The 22,214-nt window shown below is 39.6% G+C and overlaps 3 protein-coding genes across 3 annotated transcripts; 2 read left to right on the top strand and 1 right to left on the bottom strand.

The window, feature by feature from the left end:
* The first annotated feature begins 1,157 nt into the window (after positions 1-1,157).
* cep70 (centrosomal protein 70) lies at positions 1,158-8,851 on the top strand. The gene is made up of 18 exons (XM_030772069.1): positions 1,158-1,244; positions 1,366-1,465; positions 1,652-1,775; positions 2,737-2,917; positions 3,864-4,039; positions 4,433-4,492; positions 4,661-4,772; positions 5,314-5,402; positions 5,555-5,632; positions 6,182-6,284; positions 6,375-6,473; positions 6,617-6,781; positions 7,080-7,236; positions 7,346-7,365; positions 7,514-7,682; positions 8,025-8,139; positions 8,521-8,600; positions 8,790-8,851. The coding sequence occupies exons 1-18, from the start codon at positions 1,158-1,160 to the stop codon at positions 8,849-8,851; spliced, it is 1,977 nt and encodes a 658-aa protein (XP_030627929.1).
* A 289-nt stretch (positions 8,852-9,140) lies between these two features.
* LOC115809502 (septin-8) lies at positions 9,141-16,568 on the bottom strand. Its single transcript, XM_030771182.1, has 10 exons — positions 16,471-16,568; positions 15,201-15,315; positions 14,605-14,800; positions 14,236-14,422; positions 12,522-12,683; positions 12,280-12,376; positions 11,848-12,016; positions 11,135-11,267; positions 10,777-10,961; positions 9,141-10,078 (listed from the first exon to the last, which is right to left on the bottom strand). The coding sequence occupies exons 1-10, from the start codon at positions 16,498-16,500 to the stop codon at positions 10,063-10,065; spliced, it is 1,290 nt and encodes a 429-aa protein (XP_030627042.1). The 5' UTR covers positions 16,501-16,568; the 3' UTR covers positions 9,141-10,062.
* Positions 16,569-17,277: 709 nt separating this feature from the next.
* On the top strand, positions 17,278-19,233 carry LOC115810142 (ankyrin repeat domain-containing protein SOWAHC-like). Its single transcript, XM_030772067.1, has one exon. The coding sequence runs from the start codon at positions 17,278-17,280 to the stop codon at positions 19,231-19,233; it is 1,956 nt and encodes a 651-aa protein (XP_030627927.1).
* The last annotated feature ends 2,981 nt before the right edge of the window (positions 19,234-22,214 follow it).

Genomic DNA, 22,214 nt, shown 5'->3' with positions numbered 1-22,214 from the left:
AAGGTAAACTCACAACAAGAACAAGAACAAGAACAAGAACAAGGACAACAACAACAACAACAACAGCAACAGCAGCAGCAGCAACAACAACAACAACAACAACAACAATTTTTTTTTGTTTGTTTGTTTACTTTACAAGAGCGTGTGTTTTGGAAGAAAGCAGGAATAACGCCTAATCTTTAGTAGTTCAGTAACTACTTATTTTCACCGTTACACCAAGGAAAATGTATAGTTTATTTCCAGGCTGTTAACTACTCAAGTCATTTTTTTCAGATATAATGTGGAGAGATGTTGCCGTTGTTTTGTAGGTGTGGTCAACTAAAGTCTTCGCTCCTATTGGTTCATATTGACATGTTTGGGTCAGTGACGGTTTCCGCAGTTTATTTGAAAGCGAAAGACTTGCTCTCAATGTAACATAGCTGCTGTGTGCTAATCAAGCGCATTTTTTTTTTGCGTGAACTCCTTCGTTTGCTCGACAGTGCACTCACTGAGCATGTGTATCTCTTCCAGACAGTAATATTTACTTGTACGGTAACGTTTCTCGATAGCTCAGTTGCTGTTTGCGCGTGTTTTGGTGCAACGTGCTAACGCAGTTAGCTGCAACGTTATATGATTGGTTAAATATTAGATTAGTAAGTTAGCAAGCCGAGGTTTGCTACATGTATCTCATAATATATCCTATTAATGTACCTTTAATGATCTTGCTACCTGATGTATTTTACGATGCATCGTGTGTGGTGGTTACATGATTAGAGTGTTTTGTTTATACAGTCTGTGTGTCCTTTTCTGACTTTAACCTTTATTTTGTCTTTAGGTGGAGAGATCATGGAACAGGTGAGGAAAATACAATTCATTCTCTTCTTTCAGTTTTCAAAAACCACGTAGTTTGGTATCGTGTCAAGGCCCTGTTGTTTAGCTATGGGAGATGCAATCGATGTAACCCAGTAATTTGATAGCGAGCTCCCGTGAACGCAACTCGTTGCAGTATATAACGAGTAGCTTCATTTAGTGACAGCCTGCTGTCAAGATTGCTTACGTCGTTAAGTGTTCATCACGCCAAGATGCAACTACAGCTTAGTTAGTTTTTTTCCTCCCATAAAAGCAGACATGTTTGCAATATCATAGATTAGGGCTTAGCTTGGATCACTAGTAAAACGATGGAGAGGGAGAGGAAAAGTCTGAATGCTGTATTTCAGTCGAGGGATAAGACCTATGTCTTTTTGTGGACCTACAGCCAGTTCCAGGTAGATATCATGTCAAAGCTTTAAAATATTCCTTTTTACCATGCTGTGCTTCTGAACTCTGTTGGATACCATGATGCAGCTATTTTTAGTTATCAAATTACTCTCAAATGTTGTCTTGCAGCAGGAGCAGACAGAGTGGGATGCAGTTAATCGACTTCTGCAGCATCATGGCTTTAAGCCTGTTCACTTTGCAGACCCTACTGAGAACAAGAACCTAGCAGGTATTTTTCTGAACAGTCTTTAGGATATTGTCATTGCACAAGGAAGCATGGTAGACTAAGGGTTTAACTTCATCACCTCTGCCCCTGTTTTTCTTTTTTTTCTTTTTTTTTTTTAATAATTATGATTGACACAAATATTAGTGTTCATTGGAATGTGTGTTCAATTGTTCATTTTTTCACTCTCAGATCTAGTTCTTTTGGAGAGGAGCTCTTCTGCTGATATCAGAGGAACGCTAAAGACGATGCTGACAGACTCAGAGAGAAGACAAGCCCTCATTCAAGAGCTCATACAGTCCAACAGCCAGCTCAAGTAAATCAGCCTGAGTTTGCTACTTATAATTGTGCATTAGTTAAAAGCACAGTCATCATTTTAGAGCAGCTCCGGGTCACAGCTGTACGGCTTGCGGGATGAAAGTTCAGTATACAGATGCATATTTGAAATACGTGTCTTAATTTATTAACAGGTAACTTGTTACGAGAACAATTAATAATTTGGTAGTGACAAGTCTAAATGTCATCAAGGTTGTCATCCTTCTCTGTCAGGTCAAGCAAAGTCTCCTACATATAGCTTTTATCATCGTGTCCTCAATAATGTAGACCTGTGCAGCAGTGAGTCCTGCTGACCACCTGTTGTCATATGATAGTGCCGTTTGAGATGAGAAGAATGGTATAGGAGGACGATGCTTCAGGGTCCCTGAGGACGGCTTACAGCTGCTCGTGTCTGCCTACTGAAGTGTGACAGAGATATCATCCCGCAGACTTAACTTAGTATTCATGCCAGAGCACTCCCAATGTGTCCCTTGTAACTGTTTAACCAAGCAAGGGAGCTGTAAAGTGGAAGGGAAAATGAATGTTGTGTTATGAAATTTACGCTCATCCTGATGTTTTGATATGGTTGGTTTCATAAACCTTTCAGTGTAGTAAAACTTACAGAAATTTCTTTAGGTCGACGGGAAAAAGGTAGAAAATAGGGTTTACCAAATTCCGAGCCGAGCAACCCAGTTAGTCTTGAATTAGTTTTGAAATTGATTTCACTAACCTATGAAGTCAAGCAGACATGACCTGAATGACTGCATGAGACAGTGCAATACAAGATGTTCTTTTAGTTTATCATAAAGGGAAACTTTTGTTGTGTAATACGTCACAGAAATAAAGTTTCAGAAATAATCAGTCAATACAGCAGTGACTTATTTGCACACAGAATTAAACTGAGTAATGCAGTGGTGATCTCAGTGAACTGACTTATGCCTTGAACTCCATTTACTTCTCAGAGAGGAGGTCCAGGAGCATCAGGCCAGGGCAGTACGACATTCCCAAAGGGCTGCTGAGCTGGAGGGGGTTCTGGATGGAGTAAAGGCCAAAGTTCAGGACCTGGAAGACAGCTACATCAGCAAGGCAGCGCAGCAACATAACCAGTTCCAACAGCTACAGCAGGACAAGAGAGATGCAGAGGTAACACAGAAAATGAATTATCCCTCTTTTCTCCCCTGTCCCACCAAATAACTTAAATTCTGAAGAAAAGCAAAGAATGCTATATGGGAACATTGTTCTAATAGTTCGTATGGCTACATAGAGCGTATTAATTATTCATTACATATCAGTTCAGTCTTACAAACCGAAAAAACATAGAAACTTTGTCCATTAAAAGAGTTCCGTTTCTCCACAGAACAATAATACCATCCCCCCATATAGCATTCATTGGCCTAGAACAGCTTTTCTATCCCTGTGTTACATGGGTTTCCAGGGTTATGACATGTTAAATCTCAGATTGGACAAACAGATTTACAGGCTAAAAACCATATCATTCGTGCACTCACCTACTGCAAATTATAGTTTTTGGGGTTTTTTTCTGTCGTGTAACCATAAGTGTGTCTACCTCATCCCATGATGTAACCAGTCAAAACTGCTATGACATGAGATTGGATAACTGTCCAGTTACAGTGTTATCTTCCCTTACGTGACAGAGGTGAGAATTATGTCCATACATTAATGAAAATGTTAAGCGCATTCATTACTTGCGTCTCAGTTTAATTTCCTGTGGAGCCACTCTCTGCTGGGCACCAGGGTCTTATCCAGTGATCTTTGACAAAAAAGGACATAAAGATTTCAACCTGCACAGAGCGGTGCACTGAGGGAGTGGCTTTACGATGATTTAGTGACACGAACCTATGTAGATAAAATCTGGTAAATCAGGAAGTAGGAATGTTTAAACAGAACGTTAATTAATACCTCTACTCCCTCGCAAGGTTTTGTGATCTAATGCATTATTGCCTGAATGCAAAGTATTACATCTGAAATAAAGACAACACAGTGCACCACCGAGAGAACATCTGTACTGAGGTATGCACTTTGTATCATTCATATATCTTTCAAAAGCATCATTCTGTATGCTATATAGAAGCGATGCCAGGCGCTGGAGCAGAAGCTTTCTCAGGAAAAGGAGACGGTCTCTCAGCTGCAGAAAAAGCTGTATTTCGCAGTGAAAGAGGAGGAACGGCGGGTGGCCCGGCAGAACCAAGCCTTTCAGCTCATTCACAAAAGATCCACGCGGCCTCAGTCCCCTGTAGATCAGCAGTGAGTTAATAATGCCCGGTCACGACACGCCATTCATAACGCGTCAAAGACGTCCTTTGGAGGGCGACTCCTCAAGCTTGTTCAGTTTACACGTGTTTGTTAAACACTTGGCATCTCCACTCGTGTCTACTGGGGCCACTTTTCGTGCAGATTTGATAACTCGGCGGAATATCTCTTTAGGTGTTGTTAAGCTTTTTTTTTTTTTTTTACTTTGATGAATTTTTAGGTCTAAACAATTTTAGAAGTTTTGCTTATATTGAGCAGGTACATGCAGTGCCTCTAAAGCTTATCAAATTAGGAGTCAAACATTTTACTTTGTACTTTAAAAATGTTTGAGTTGTCCTAGTAGAGAAATATCTATCATTGAAATCTCTTTCTCTTCCTCTGTGTAAGGATTTTAGATGTCATTGATGTCTATGAATCCCAGTTACAACAGCTACGTAATGAACTAAAGTAAGTGTTATTTTATCATCTGCATTGTCTTTCATCTCTTCTCTGAGTGTGAGATTAATAGATTATTTTCTTAATTCATATTGCAAGTTGCAACAATGTTATCGTGAAGACTTGAAGATTCCTTTGCTATATTTTAATCATGAAGCGGCCCTGGGTTTGTTCCTGCAGGGCTCAGCAGACCAACTCTGGGGAGAATGGATCTTCAGACTCCCAGAGGAACAGAAAGTCTCTGGACAAAAGCAGCGTGGACACATCCTCCAATTACAAGGCCTTGCTAAAGGTCTCCTCACCCTTGCCCAGTCTCATTAGGTTTCCTTTTTATTCTTAGACACCTGCAACTTCACATTAAATAAAGGTTTCACCGTCACATAGCATCAGCTGTGGTAATATTGATAATGTAACCTCTATTTTTACAACGCATCTTTTCATAATGCTTAATGCTCGTTACTTGATAGTTATGTGACAGTACTATTTCATGCTTGCCTTCACAATGGTAGCACTTGATTTACTTGTTTAGTAATTAGTTAAATGAGGTTGGTGTTATATCAGAAGTTCCATAAACTCTATAAATTTGTTCATACTTTGTAAAGTAGTCTAGGTTATGTTTATGTCCCAACATTTTCATGGTTATGTTAGGGTTATGATATTATGTTTACTGTTATCACATTCAGCTGAAATATTGCCCACTGGTGATAAGCACTAAACCTGTATCATGGATTCTGTATCCTCTGGGATGCTGCAGTTTGCTGTCATTTTTGTAGGTGTTTATGTCTAGGCAGCAGCTGATGCGTCTGTTACTTCTCATTATCTCCCCGATGCAGTCGTACCAAGAGCAGCTGAAAGAGACCAAATCCCAAAGAGAGGAGCTCAGGGCAGAGATCCAGCGGCTGAAACAGGATCTGGAATCCAGGTTTATCCATATTGTCTACAGGATCAACTTAGGAAGATTCCAGCATGTCTATAATGACATTCACTTGACTTTTCTTAACGATCTTGGTGTAGTTTGAAAGGACACACCGTTAATGCGTTTTGTGGTGTTTGTGTTTTTGGTCGACCCCTTAGACCCACGGTGAAGGAACTGAAGTCTTACAAACAACAGCTAAAGCGAATGGACCGAATCATCCAGCAGAGTAGCCTCAAGTAAGGACACTCAAACTGGGTCTTAGCACTGTGACGCTGCACACAGTTAAGACAGTAGGAGCCTCACATTTGCCATAGGTGCAGACTGTGGCCATGAATGGCAGAATGCCTTGGGCAGTTCTATCAGCGTAGGGTTCCAGTCAGGTTCACTGTCCCTTCAGCCACTGGGCACGTATCCCCATCAGGCACCTCCACGTGCATCTGTTAGATCTGCCCAGCAAGTTACTTCTCTTGGCAACACCGCATAACTCGTAGTGGAAAGCGGTATTGAGCTAGCTGTTGCACAAGGGTAGACATAAAAGATCTCCGGACAATATACATGCCACATCAGACTAAAAATAATAAATTAAAAAAAAAAAAAAAGCTCCAACATTATCTCAGGCTGTGTTATACTCTTGAACAATTCCTCATAGCAAAGCTGTTGTAGGCTGTTTTATATTTGTTTGTTTTTAGTTATTTTTAAATAGACTTTACTATGATATTCAGGATTGGTTGGCAAAATATTTTGGATTTTTGCCAGTGATGTCTCACAGCCCCTCCATCCTTCAGGTCTGCTCTGGGGATGAGAGCAGAGGAGGGTAGAGAGGCAGCTAACACGGATGTAAACAACATTGAACACATGCCAGCCGGCGTCTGTCGGAAATACCTCAAGGTATGAAGCTGTTCAAAGAGTTGGCTCAGAGTACTCACTGCCTCTTTCTTCAGGTTTCTTACTGCCTCTGTGTGTGTGTTTCTGTTTCAGGATGCTTGTAAAGAATTAAAGGTGCATGATGTCACTGATCTCATGTCAGCTCTGAAGGCTCGAGGGAGAGAGGCAGATGCTGCCATTAGACTAGAGAAGGTAGTGCATTTCAAATCTACAGTTATATATATTAATCTTTGTCACCTAGTCGTAGTCTTTTGTCATGTAGTCTTTGGTATTTGCAGTATTTTGGGTCTCTGTATGTTTAATATGACACTCTCATAACTCCTCTTCATGGTCAGATCCTCAACGACATCATCTCAGTGCTGACCAGTCCCAGGGCTCCTTTGGGGCTTCTAAGGTGGAGACCTGGTCATCAGTCCTCCAGAGAGCTTTCACAACATGTGGAGTTTGAACACATACAGCCGACTTTAGAAGTGTGGGCAGAGCAGCTTGGATCTCTAGAGGTTAGAAGGGTTTGAAGGCCGTAACCAGTACAACCCTTTTTGTGATCAGTAACTTGAAAATACTAATTTTGGACTGTTGCATGCCATCTGGAGAGGATTGTTTTGGCAGTTGTGTTTTTAGCCTGCCCTTTCATTCCTTTTAGTTTACCTCAGCTTGTGTGGGGGGTTGATATTTTTGTCAATCCTCAAAACAGCACGACTACTTTTGGGAGTGTTGGGTTGTGTGCGAGTGCTTTTAGAACCGGCGTGACCTCACGTAGCCTTTGTGCTTTCTCTTATATTTCACACTTCCCTTCAGGATGTTCACCGTGCACTGAGCAAACTGATGAAGAGGTTGTTGCCATGGCAGCCAGAGAGCAGTTATAACACCTCTCCAGACGGTGTCAAAGTGCAGGATGTGATGCTCATGCTGGAAACTCTGCTGGAAGAGACGGGAGAAGAAGATAAGGTAGTCCGTGTTGGAGGGGCGGTTTTCCAGACACAGATCCAGCCCAGTTGCAGGCAAAATCCAACTGATTATCCTCCATTCCGACTGTGTTTAAGTCCTGTACTATGCTTTATCAGTGTCTGATAAAGCCACCCAAGTGAAAGGCTCTAATTACTCCAGTTTAGTTTACATCACATAGTTGTATCTTTAATGGTTACTTTTGACTGTTGTGTTGAAGTAGAAGATGCCAAATGCTCGCTGTAATCTTTCTTTGCTGCTTTGAAAATTGCTTTCTGTATCCTCAGGTGTTGAGGAGTCCTACCAAGCACACCCTGCAGTCCATGGTGTCCCACTTCCAGAAGCTGTTTGACGCACCTACTCTGAGAGGAGTTTACCCGCGCATGAACGAGGTCTATACCAGACTGGGGGAGATGACCAACGCCATGAGGAACCTAAGAGATGTGTTAGAGATGGGTAAGCAAGTAAGACTGGTAGCATTAGCACGATACAACCAATGTTGTAATCATAGAAGAGTTTTTTTGTTTTTTTAAATTTTCAAATCGATTTACGTTTTGTACAAAACCTTGACGAGAGAAAACGACGCATATGCAAACTGACTTCAGAGGCATTTTCTTTTTTTTTAATCCTTACATCTCTTTGTCCTTGGGATTTGTTCTCTTATATCTGTGTTGTGCAGTAGCTCTGCAACCCTTTTACGTGAACCATATCCCTAAACCCTAGCTGCTGAAATATTTTTTGCAGTAAAATAAAAAATAATGAAATATATACACGGATCATAATTTTGTCCTGCTTTAGATGATCGAGCTTCCCCCAGCGAAGTGGTCAACCAGGTGGCCAGAGTTGTGTCTTCGTGTGGACCTGTGGCAGGCCAAGCGCTGCAGAGCCTGTTGGAAACCAGTGACATAGACAGGTACCCTGCAGAATGATCCTGATATCTGACAGTAACGTTTGTCTGTGCGGCGTTCCGTTCGATTCGCTGGATTCTCTACACGTCAACGTTCAGATTTTGTTTTCTCATTTTATCATTCTGTATTTTGCATAGAGGATTTAGTCATAACCTTAAATGTTTGAAGATGTGTTGATTTTACTTTTACATCAGTTTGGCAGTGAGAAATGAATGCTTAGTTATTACAAGTACTCTCAGTAGATATCGCTGAGAAAACCACTGGTAATCCTAACGAGATCTGAATATCATTTCCACCCCTGAAGAGTGTTAAATGGTGATCTCAGTGTTAGTGCTTGTTATACTGTGTCACTGATGATGGTTATACTGTATTGCTGTGTTTTTTAGCATCATTGTTAAGCTGAGGGAGCATGAGGAATTCTTTCCAGCATTTCATGCTTTGGTTCTGGACCTGCTACAGATTCTAGGTAAAGTTTCATACCACATTTTCTCAAAATAAAACTATATATTATCCACACAATATTATTCTAATATCCAGATTTAACAGGTGACAGTGTCATAATCTCAGTTTTCTTACGGTAACTTGTACTATAGAGTAGCCTCTCTCATCATAACTATTCACAGTTTTGGATAATCATATTTGTTTTCATGTTCAGATGTCCAGTGCCTTGATGACATTGTACCAGCAGTGAAATCCCTGAAATCCTCATCACAGTGAGACTGGGTGCTGTAGTTTTAACTTTTAACTGTTTATTTTAAATTCTATTTTATTGTGTTTTAAACTGTGAATGATGCACATTGAATTTTACTTATTTATAAATAAACAACAGTGTTTCATCAAGCATTCAGACTCATGGTATGAAGTGAAATTGGTATAAAAATTTGTTTTGCATCACTCTGATTCGTCAGCTCATTTGAGGTGAATAGACAACAGATGTTGACAGGCAATACAGGGAAAAAGTCCCATCAGCTTTTATTTATGTTTATATCACCCATATCCGTGGAACAGTGAGATAAATACAACTTCAAATCCAAAAGTAGAAAAAGATACATCATATAAAAATGCTTTTCGTGTTGGAGTAATCATCGAAGCAATCCTTCAGAAAGGCAAATGTGTCTGTGATATACGATCATGGCATTGCGCTCTTCTGAGGTAACTTAAAACATAGGTATAAATGTGACAGTTCTGTTCACATTTCCCAGAAGAAACCAGGTCTTGCACATCTCCCTTTTCATTGCAGCAGCTTGTGAACACGTCTGAATGTCACAGGATGCCATGTGGCACAGTCAGCCATACGGTTACAAGATGTTTGGAAACAGAACTCTAAATTAACGTCAAATTTCAAGTGAAACTGTATCATGCAAAGCAAATACTGGAAGGATTAAAAAACATAATAAGCAGATTCCACACAGATTACAGACGCTGTATGTGATAAAAGTGACAGAAAAAAAGACGTACAATTAGACCGGGGTTCCCTTCTGTTTTACCCACATAATGAATGTTTGTATACGGTAAAACCCAAAAATTAAAATGCAACTCTTGATTATAAACTTGTAAAACTAAATAATAGATCATGCAATTAAAGTGGACCTCCAAGTATAAGAAAAATAAAACCAGTGTTTGATGAAATTCAAATACGTCAAATCTTAACCGTCAAATGAGGCACTAGAGCAATTTTTGTCACTCTTGAATTCCTTCCATTATCCCAAAAAAGGTACTGGAAATTGGCGCCATCTTGTGGCAGTGGTTAAACCATTGAACACTGATGACAGAGACTACATATAGAAGGGAAAAACAGTCCTGCTGATACTAAGATATAATATTTACAAATCAGTAAATAACTGCAAGAGCATTAAAAGCACTTCTGTTCTGAATTTATTGGCCTATTTTCAACAAGTACTTGTGCCGTCTGTCAACTGGCTGTATCTTCACATGAACCCAGAGCTATAGGAAATAAAAGAGGTAGAAAAAAAATTAGTAAATCAACCAGAGTATGGAGACGCTTCCTGCATAACATTTACAAAAATAACATAACATAAACTTTTTCCTCTTTAACTTTTTTAGAAATGCCACCTCACTGAGGCCTGACTGAACTATTAAAGTGATTCTTAGTGACTAATGTATGCCCTTTAGAGACTCACAACACTGTGATTCAGTAGTTTCCCTGTCACTGTCTATGTCTGGATAACAATGTAATGTAATGTCACCCTCCCTCGCTATCTCACAGGGTTCAGCAGCAACGGTTTTGACTTTGGTTAGGCTCCGGGTCAAAGGTCAATTCTACATCGCTTGGAGAGGTGTCTAGGCTCCTGTCAATTAAAAATACACTGAACCTCCACTGAAGTTTCGCTAAGATTAGTAGAAATCAAACATACTTTTCCTTAAAAGATACAATCACTATTCCTGCAGGGTGAAACTATATGTTTACATTAAAAATTTCCCTGTATACAAATTGTCATACACATGTTCATAAGTTACTACATACTCATAAATCCATAATGTAAACAGGACAAAAGAAAAGGTATTAAAACACAGTTTCTATTAAAGATCAATTTGATCCCTAACTGATGAAAAATAACTATTCATTCAAAGATGCTGAAAAGAGAATTCCAGTACCGTGAGAGAATGAGGTGTCGCCTTACTTTTTGCGGTCTTTGTCTTTCTTAAGGTTGGCGTTGGTGTTGAAGGACTGTCCCTGCAGTAGCTCCGTCGCTGCTTTCTTCTTGTTAAAAGTGTTGATTTCATCTTCCAAGGCCCTCCTCTTCTCATCCAGTTTACTTTTCTCGTCCTGGTGGAGCCTTTTCAGCTGCTCGAACTTGCTCTGCAGCTAAACATCAAAAAAAAAAAAAAAAAAAAAAACCACCACAGTGACCCATAATATGGTTTACTAAATGAATGAGATTTGTTAAGCAGTCACATTGCAAACAGAAACAGAAAATAACATTAAAATAGCTCAGAGGTGTTTAGTTTGGGGAGAGATCTTTTTTTTCTGTTTTTAACCTCTCTCTCGGCCTCCTTCAGTTCGGTCTCCTTCTCTTTCACGCGCTGGACAAACATTTGCCTCATCTCCTCCTCTCGGCGCTGCAGTTCTCCCAGAAACTCCTGCCGCTTCGCCTCATACGTCTGCTGCAGGCTGAGAGCGCCAGCGTAATAACACACGCGTGAATATGACACCAAGGACATACGGCTAAAGCAGCCAAATTATTCATGACAATGTGATGGATCAAGTTTCAAGTTTAAGTTTCTAGTTTATTTAGAGCCCAATATCACTGTTTACAGTCTCAAAGGGCTTTAAAGGCCACAAGAGTCAAAATCAAAACAGGACTGCACCCCCTGACTTCATCCTCATGGCAGGCAAGAAAAAACTCCTCAAAAACCCAAAAGGGAAATGGGAGAAATCACCACCATCGCCGTTTAGATCTAACTGCTTCATACTGTACTGTATAAGACGTCAAACAGTTTCACCTATACGCAGTTCAGCATTATCTTGAATATGTCTTTATATATCAGACTAATAGAGCGCTTCAAAGCTGGTGCATTTGTAGCATCAAATAAAGCAACACGGCGGGTTAAGTGTTTGAGCATAAATTTCCTTGTGGGTGAAATGCGTAGGGAAACACGGTAGTTTTCACATAGTTAAGTTTTAACACAATGATTTTAACGTGGTAAAATTAGTTGTTAAATGAACTGTGACTGTGTGTGTCTGTCAGCACCTGACTGGTTTGCTCTCAGGGTCTGTGTCTTTGAAACCCATTTCCTCCAGTTTGCAGCGTCTATAGAGCTCATAGTGACGCGTGTGCGTCTGCTCTCTCAGATCCTCCATGTTCACGCAGATCAGCATCTCTCTGAGCTTAACAAAGTCACAATGGCTCTCATTCTCCACTGGAAAACACACACACACACACACACATCAGAGTTACACAAATTAACACTGCTTTCTCCTCCCTCATTTCGGTGTTACGTAATTTGCCGGGCTATAAACCAAAAATGTTGTCTTCACAAATATTTTGGAGTGTCTCTGCTAGCATGAACACGCACATGCTCCTTGTCATAGTTCCAGCTAAACAGATATGAGCAAACACCACCAGTGTTGGCACTTCTTACTAACACCTTTCACAATCCCTTTTCTTGCAGAGAAGGCTTACCTTGCACTACACCCCAGGGGTACTGCCTGGCTTTCACCATTTTATTACCAATCTTCACTTCTTCTGTGCTTCCTACCACAGCAAACGGGAGATGTCCCTGAGGGAGAAAAAAAAAAACCAAAAACCCAACACATAACAGTAACAGAAAACATCTCCACTCAAATCTAATTCTCTGTGACCTCTGACACTGTTTCTGTTGAATTAAAGAAGGATTTATGGTTCAGGCTGTGAAGAGCACTTACGTTCATGGCGGTGTTGATCTTAGAAACCGTCTCATCGTCGGTAGGGAACTGGTAGATTTGGACTCCATTGCTGACCAGTTCACTCATGATTTTTATCTTGAACTTGTGCAGCTCGCTCTTAGAGATGGTATCCGCTTTGGCAATGACAGGAATGATGTTGACCTGTCACAACAAGCAAACAGACAAACAAATGTTAGTAACGCTATATCGTATGATTAGTTCACTTCGGTAAAATTTCATTCATAGGAAAACAAGACAATGACATTGCTGTTTTTAGTATAAAGAAAATAATAAAGAAAAAAGTAAGGCTCGCATAATGGCAAATTCTTTTTTCGCTTGGATACTAAAAAATTTCTCAAACAAGATAAAAGTTTGAGATTGTAAGAAGTTTCTGCACAATAACTTTAAAAATGAAAACTTGGGAAACATGAACAGTGATAAGAACAACATAACAAAATTACTGTGGGTATCCATGTTAATGTGAGACGGGTACCACTTTTTTAAAGTTACAAACAAAAATATGTTTTGTCTTTTAAGGTGCTGTAGGGAGAGTGTGAAACATAAAACTAAAACTGAGGTGAGCCACTCCCCCACATTGCTCAGTGCTTAGACTTCATCTAGCCAATGCTATTTCAGGCCTGTTCAGTCTTGCTGCCAACATTTTTCGGGAGGAAATTCCCATTTAACACAAACCATGACACCAAGAGGGTCAGAAAACTCTAGATCAAACCTACAATTCTTTCAAAGATGTTACATTAAGTAAGCATCAAAATATTTCACAGTGGTTATAGTTATTTATACAGAACGTGTCACAGCACAGCTTACAGGGTTTTTACTAAAGAGCACCAATCACTTACACCAGGGGCAGGGAAGATTCTTGTTATATTTAAACTGGTATTTCCATAGAATATCTCATAAACATAAAGGAGGGCAAAAAAAAAAATCCCTCTGAAGCATTTGGTGGTGTCATATGTTAACATCACACCGACATAAAAAATAACACAAGATTTAAGAGCGTAAAATGTTATCTTCCAAAATTAACCATTTGAAAACATACAAAATGCCCAAAGCAAAAAGCAAGAAATATAGTTTTTATAATTACAGTATTATAAGACAAATATGGTTTCAACTCACTGTGTCTCTTCCCTAGTGATAACCTCACTATAGTTGCATACATATACATTTGCATTTTCACAACATTTACATACACAATTCTGCAGGTAGTGTGCAGTATGTATTGCAAAACAACAGTGTGTAATACATCCAAGAAAACAGAAGCAACACTAACACTACAAAAATGTTGTGAGTGCATGCTAAAGATGACAAAGTCTTGTGTATCTGTTAGGATGTTGCAATTAATGGGAACATGCAAGTTAAGACAGTGTGAGGTATTTTCTCCATCAATAATTGAGTTTAGTTTGACATACCCAATACAGTTTCAAGAGTGCAACAGATTATTTTTTAAATTGTGTAATATTAACAATTAAAAAAAAAAAAGTATCCAATTACTTGGTCAAGATTGTGAATAATGCCCGCTTTTTACTCAGACCAGATTTAAAGACTACTGTAATGCTTCATTTTCTATGCAAACTACATAAATACATTTTTTTAAAAAAATCACGTACATTCACATTCTCAAACATTTTACAGAAAATCCTTAATGTAATATTTATGCCTAGCTGACAGTCCTAAAGCTCCGAGAGGTAAAACTGACCTTGCTGTCCAGTTTCTTCATGGTGACCAGATCGAGGGATTTTAGCGAATGCCCTGAGGGAGCGATGAAGTACAGACAGGCGTGGATGCGTGAGTCGTGATAGTTATGCAGCGAACGTTTGATCTTCAGCTCTTCCTGAAGATAAGACTCAAACTGGGTGTCAATGTAGTCAACCACATGCTGGTAGCTGTTAAACAGACCCAACATTTAGGAATTAAAGTACTGAACTAAGACAAAAAAAAATCTGGAATTCAACTTTTTGAAAATAAAACACTTTGTGACACTTTAAAAAAAAGTATTTTGAGGAAAAATTAACATGAAAACAAAGGCATATGACAATCAGGAACTAATCTGTCTTTTCCCACTTGCCTTTCTTGCTTGTTCATCTGGTCTCCAAACCCCACAGTGTTCACAATGGTCAGCTTCAGACGAACGTTGCTCTCCTGTAAGTCATAGGTCTGTGCTCGCAGCTTAACTTTGGGCTCAAAGTGAGAAGACTCAAAGTTTTCAAAGTTAGTGTTAAACAGAGTGTCCATCAGCGTTGACTTGCCTATACCCGTTTCACCTAGAAGCATATAAAAATGTGTGTCAATGCCATTGTGAGAACATTAAAACTGTTTTGTGATGGAACAGATCATTTTAGCTAGTAAACTCCGATCTCCTAACATACCAAAAACAAAGGCAGGTAACCTGAGAACACATATACTATAGCCAAGGTAAAACAGAATCAATTTCAGTTCCAGGTGTTACATGGTTAAACACTGGTTACTCAGTGTGATGTCACTGAACAAGGGGTGTTCCCTCCTTAGTTCAGTCAGTTGACATTAACTGGACAGACCAGGGATCACTCATAAAGGCAGGTAAAGAGTTGACATGAACCACCCTAAGACATCTGCAGATCAGTTATGTTACAGATAAAGAGCAAACATGAACGTCAGAACATTTCAGACAAAAGGGACACTCACCTATACACAGGATGTTGAAACAGAATCCCTGATTTGTGGATTTGTTGACCAGCTGATCTGGTAAGCTGTCAAAGCCAACGTGACCAGACAAAGACAGTGGCCGGGCATTTTTGTCCTATCAACGTCAGAGATTCATCAAATCAATTAATACACTATCAACCAAACCAAAAATGTTTAAAGAACAATCCAACAAGCTTAAAGTGAGTAAGCTGTTAGGAGGAAGTGTCATGCAGATCCAGATAACTAAAGCTGTTACTTCATTTTGCTTACTCCATTATGCTGATGCTATGAGAATCAGGATCTACCTCATGATGTCTTATTATGGTCCTAAATGTAAAGCCCACTTCGGGGGGAAAAAACCTAAAAATCTCTAAATACAATCTTTTTTTTTTGTTAACAATCTGTCCTGTGGTGAAACTATATATTTTCTGACTTATTGGTAAAAATAAGAATTTTTTTATACAGATAGAGATGGAGAACATCCCAGCAGGGACAGAATCTGCTTTTTGTTCTATCCTGTCTGAAGACCAGCCTACCAACTTCTGACCTGTCCCTCTCTGTACTGCCATGGTAGGGGAAAGACACCTCGGCAAAGACAGATAGATCTGAGACGGATAGAGGTAAACAAACGATTTCACATAAGGTTATGCACACGTTCCAAAGGAACTGACAAGCAAAAAATAGAAGTTGAAAAATTTAGTCCAAAGAGGTGGGACACATCATTACTCTTAACTACTGAATCCACCTGCCGACTTATTTCACTGATGTTCATCTACTTCTATTACTAGTGCAATGTCAATTTAGAACCAAAGGCCCTCAATTTATTTGTAAATCACATACAATCATTAATGAGGGAGGATAAAGACTGCTGATTGTGCAACTCAAATGATTCAATAAATTAAAGAGACGGCCACATAATTTGGTGAAAAGGGGATGAATGAACACTAAGAAGGGTCAGATTTCTACTTGCTAACCCGAGGCGTCAGTTCAGTTAGCCTTTCTTTCAGCTAACTTAACTAGGCTAACGTGTAATGAATGAAACTCTCAACTATGAAGTGACCGCATATGTACTATCAAATAAGTCGCGCTTACTCGCTAGTCTCAAATTAAGTACTAAGATTTTTGTCTTGGCCAGTGTGGAGATTGCCAATATTGAGACTATCTTGGGCAGCTGTCCCAACTTCGAAAAAGTTTTTGAGTACACTCTGAAGTGTTTGCTAACTTGCTTATTTGTTTTCTTTTGAATAAGTTGAAACAATAATACACCTACCCCCTGTCGCGCAACATCAGAAGAAGCCATGACGGGATATATACGATATACAGGGCGTAATTTTACTAAGAAAAGTTGTGTAAAATATTTGGGGCTTCGACCCGAGAGCTACCGACTGAAAATTTGGGTGCTCCGAGTCACGACTGGAATGCAGTGTTTTCTCATCTTTAAATTACGGGGGACAAATTACTGTCAGAGCGACCAATATGGCAGTCAATGTTGACACGAGGACTATTTCAAGGTAAATTTAAAATATTTAAGTCTGTATAAACTGTAAAAGGTAGTATCTCTGAAATCATCAAATCTGCGTATCTTTTATTATATTAACGACTGACTTACATGTGAGAGACATTCCCCCCTGTACAGTGAATGGTATGAACCAATTCCCAAAGTGTTCCGGAAGTAACATTCGGTTGTGGTAATGTGAAACAAGCGCCCATTTGGGCTCTGTCGGGATTGCACTAAACCCTTTGTGAACGTTGAGTCGATCCGTTATGGTATGTCAAGGGTTACTCCCTATGATGGTTACTTAGGGGCGTGGTATGTGATTTGCCGCTGCGGAGAGGTTTAGGTGCTGCTGTCAGAGGCGATGCAGAATATTACAATCTCCTGGTGGGATGAAAGGGCATCCCTATGGAACTGGGATTTAGTGATCTGAAAGACAAACACCCAGTCTGTAGGAATAATAATTGGCCTCTAAAATTAATATTTTTGTTTTGTTTTCCGATCACTAAGTAGTGCATATATATATATAACCTTTGTTTTACTGAGATCGGGATAAGTCATTATCCAGCTTAGTTAAATCCGATGGCGACCGAATGCACTCAAGAAACGGTTTTGCATTTTCTAACGGAGAGGGGAGGAAGGGTAAAGAACTCAGAACTGATTGAGCATTTCAGACCAATAATGCGAAGAGATCCTGGGAAGAAAGCAATTGTTAAGGAAGCTTTGAAAAGGTATGTGGACAACGTGGCTTCTGTGAAAACAGAAAATGGAGAGAAATATGTATGTTTGAAAAAGAAGTTCAGGGGACCAGCGAAAAGCTCAGAGAATGGGAATGACAGCGCGTGCAGAGAACATGCATCACTGGGCAATATGTCCACAATGGATCAAGGGGACAGAAATGTCAGCAAAGACTCTGAGGGTCCAGGTATTTTATCTCAGTCAAATGAATCATGCGAATACGAAAGTAATACAAAAAGCGCACCGCAGATAAGCTTTACTGCCTCTACAGATGGGAGAGCACAGAGGGACGGCTGCTTAGAAACCACTGAAAACGATGAGGCAAAACAAGAAATACTGCTCGGCTCAGGTTACGGAACTGACAGCGCTGAAGGTGTGGAGCCTCAACCGGACATTACTAAGAGTATTTTAGATGGAGTGACCGCGAATTCAGGTTCGATACAACCGGAATCCCGATATTGCCAATCGGAAATGGGTCAAGCTAGTAGTTGTACGGCACCGAATAGAACTCTGAATGGTTCAGAAGAAAGTTTACAAATACGCAAGCCACAACCAAAGGGCGAAGGTGTACCACAGATCGCAGTAATCGACGCGTCTCCTTCACCAATTGAGGCTGATGGAGCTGTTTTCAACCTTCCGCAACCAGGCTGTTCACAGAGAAGTGGTCGAGCAGTTGTTGAGGGAAATGGAGAGCCCCGAAACAAGACAGACGAGAACACTAAATCGTTCCAAGATGATATCGGAATTGGGAGAGGATACCAGCACTTGAAGCGAAGAAAGCCGGGGGGATCACAGCGCAGTTTGCAGTCCTCCACAGACGGACCCGATGAGGTACAGTTTGACTCAGCGAGCATGTCGGGCAGTGACAGTAACACACCAAGGGGTAGCCGAAAGAATTTCATCGAGCTTATGATGAATAGTTCCCCACAGGTACGTCGTAGCATGGTGTTCAGAAATTCTATTTACCTCTCTACCGCCAAGTGCCCTTCAGGAAAGGGTGATAGTGATTCAATCTCTATCGGATCCTCCAACCCTGATGACGAAAATTCGCAAGTAGCTCTGGATCCCCTAGAACATGAATGGATGATGTGTGCATCAGATGGGGAGTGGGAAAGTCTTCACCGTCTTTTGGCCAAGGAACCCAATCTCATAATGAAAAAGGATTTTGTGACGGGATTTACCTGCCTCCACTGGGCTGCCAAAATGGGCAAGCAAGAACTGATTGCCCATCTTATGACCTTTGCCAAAGAACATGGAGTGGACATTAACGTCAACGCACGCTCCAGTGCTGGGTACACGGCACTCCATTTGGCGGCTATGCATAACCATGCTGAGGTCGTGAAGTTACTGGTAGGTGCTTACAACGCTGACGGTGAAGTTAGAGATTACAGTGGCAAGAAAGCTCATCAGTATCTAAAAGGAAGAGCAGGGAAGGACATTCTTGAGCTTGCTGGTGCAAGCTGTGATTCTGATACTGAAAACGTAAATTGTGGTGAGAGGAGTAGATGGAGATTCTCAAATGTTCTTCAGCCGAACTTGAAGCCCCTGAAAGTACTGAACCACAGTGTGAGTGATGAGGATGTACGCGGCAAGGCTAGTTTTATGAGGTCTAAGCCCCTTCGGAGCAAATCCTCAGTTGGTAAAGTGAAACCCAGGCTGCATAAACTACGTTTCAAGACGCAGCTTGTTCATAGCACCTCACTCTTTGATAGATTTGACAAAGATGGGGGCAGCGGCAGTGTGGCCCCCAAACGGCAAGCGAAATCCAGATCCAGACCTCTCTCCAGCCTCTTTGGATGATTCTGAGGTTACAACACTGCAACCTGGACTATTCAGATTTTTTTTTGGTGGTCGTTATCAGACATAATCACCTTTATCACAGCATTGTTGTTTATAGTGATTCAGGGATAAACACATACACACACACACACACACAATTCTCTCATTTAGAGCAACAGTTTTTACTTTGAAACTGCACCTTGTTTATATGACAAACAGAAACAAAAAGAGAATTGTTAAGCTGTCACACATTCTTTAAGCTTTTGATTTCAGGTGCTTTTCTGGGTTATGTTTTGTTGGAACTAAAGAATCTCAGCTTGTTAGACTACATTCAGTTTGACTGTGTAGATTCCTGAGCTGTGGCAGGGTTACAGGAACAAGACAGTTCCTGAACCAGTGCTGGTATGTCTGTTAAAAGGATTGTAGTGCTTCATGATGCTATAAATTCAATTTTCTTTTACTAGCAAACGTTTAGATGTCATTAATGTTTAGAAACTGTAAATGACTCCGGATTCATCAGCATTGTATAGTAATACTAGCAATTTAATGTATTTATGTCAGTTTAGCTTGTTTTGGTAAAACTGACGTTAAGTATACTAAATTAATGTAGATGGAACTTAAATCAGAGCCAGAGCCCAATCATGATTTATTTTGGTTTACATAACTTATCAAGATTCAAACTTTGTTTTTTCATTTACAGAATGGTTATGATTTTACTACCATGTATTAGAACTGCTAGCGACTCATTTTCAAATTTTAATACCGTCATGTAACTGCCATTCCCATTATATGGGTTACAAACAAGATACCCCCACGGAATTATAACTCCTTTCCTTGCTAAATGCATGAGGGCATGTCTAAGGATGTTATTTGCACTCCTCATCACTGCTTTAAACAAACAAGCATTGGCTTGCTGATTCTATGGTGCAGAGATTTTGAAAGTGTCTCTTGAGTGAAGGAGAGCCACCTCTGGTGCCCTTCCCTCCAAGTCTGATCTCATCTTTTAGATTTGACCTCTGGCCATGCACACCCATAGCTCTCCTTAATTAGTTTTGTAGTCTTTCTTTCTTTCTTTCTTTTTAATAAAAAATATGACTGTGTTTGGAAATAGAACTGATAACACTGGGAATTCATCTTTGGTTTTGTGTATGTTACAGCTGCTCAGCCATAGCTATTGTGTTCCAGGCTCAATATTTATATACATCTACATATTGTTGTATTATTATTATTATTATTATTATTATTATTTTGCTTAAATGTTTGTTAGCATAGAGAGGCAGAGTTTATAAAATTAACAGCGTGTCAGGTAAAGATTGCTTTTGACCATTTTTCATGCTGTACATTTACATGCCAGGACTAGCATGTGTTTCAAACCATGACTGTGTTCTAGAAAAGTCCAGAGAGGGAGGTGCATTATCACCGGCACTTAAAGGTATTAGGCTCTTGCTTTTTGTTGAATTAATAAACCGAGTGACTCAACAATGCAGCCATGAATATCAAAATCACATTATTAAACAGACACTGGTGAAATTTTTACCCACCTGGTTGTAAGCTGATCCTAAAGTTATATTCCGAAAGTGAATTGCTGTTGTTCATCTTTTGTGAAGGTTAGCTAGAGGGACTTTTCTATGTTACTAAACTTTATGATAACTCTTTTAACATGTTGTTCTACCACTTGAATATTTGCACTTATCGCCAAACTGTAGGCAAGGTCAGTGTTGCTGTAAAGACGCCTGGCTGCACAGTTAGTTAATAATTTTTTTTTTTTTTTTTGGTGGCTGTCAGCAGAGGTATTTAATCTCCTTTATTTGACACACAGTGATCTAACAGTTTGGAACAATGCTGTATATTTGTAATGTTGGGTCACAACTTTGAGATGACATTGCAATTTGATAAACTTTTATCTTAGCCTAACAGGCACAAAATGTTAGCTGCATGTTTGTTTACATACTTTCCATAATTTACTGAATAGGGGACTTTTTCACTTCAGGGTTTCATTTAATCTCAATAGGTCTGACCAAACTGGTATGTCTGCTGTCTTAGTTTAAAGCACTTTTTAGTAAAGTTTTGGGGTTTTTTTCTCCACACTGACAATGAAATATGTTTACTCATATCAAGGTACCTGTTGTCAGTCTGTTGCATGTTTCTGATTCTCATTTTAGTTGCAAATGTTTGTGTGTAATGTCTATGTATTTATCATGTGGTCTGTATGGGACATTATTCTGAATGTTTTTTAAACATTATATTCAATAGAAGCTTGTGAATGAGATTTTTAAAACTGTGATACCAAGGGCTGGGGCCTAATAATTGTTTCTCTATAGTTTTTCAGTTTTGTGGGTGTCTTCAACAAGAAAACATATATTTTTACAGAATTCTTATGCTTAAATGAAGTAATTTTTTTATAACTGATTTTGCTGGTATATTTTGTACATCTGTTCGATACCTGTGCGTTCAAACTTTAAAGCTGATGATGTCTGTTACAACTGAATCATTGCTGTTAATCTCAGAACTCCTTTTTAGAAATCGTGTAATGTTACCCAGCTTTATTTGGAAAAATAATGTTATGTATGTTTCATTATTTGTCTCTGTGACTTGTCTTGGACCATATCATTAAAGCTAAACATGATTAAATCATGTAAAAGTTTGAAAACCGTCTTATTATCGTTCTGCCAAAACGGTCCGTTAGCCGTAACGCACACTTATCCTTCAAAACACGAAAGTTTGCTTAGTCTGATTGATTGCCTCTTAGACTTACCGACAGATGGAAGGGTTATGGTACCACCTAAGCGGGTATTACTTGGCTCATTTAATACATAGGAAGGACCGAAAACATTCATTCTGCAGTACCTAACCTCGCCCTTCTGAAACAAGTCAGATAATATGCGTCTTTGTAAAAATGCGTCATTATTTTAGCAGTCTGTTCAACCTCTATGGAATAATACATTGCGGGGTAGGGTGTGGTTAGTTGTAACACGTTTTACTCCTGAGTGTCTCTGTACGTG

Source organism: Chanos chanos, chromosome 4 (genome assembly GCF_902362185.1).
Source record: "Chanos chanos chromosome 4, fChaCha1.1, whole genome shotgun sequence".
Classification (NCBI taxonomy): Eukaryota; Metazoa; Chordata; class Actinopteri; order Gonorynchiformes; family Chanidae; genus Chanos; species Chanos chanos.
This window is presented reverse-complemented; position numbering and strand designations above follow the sequence as displayed.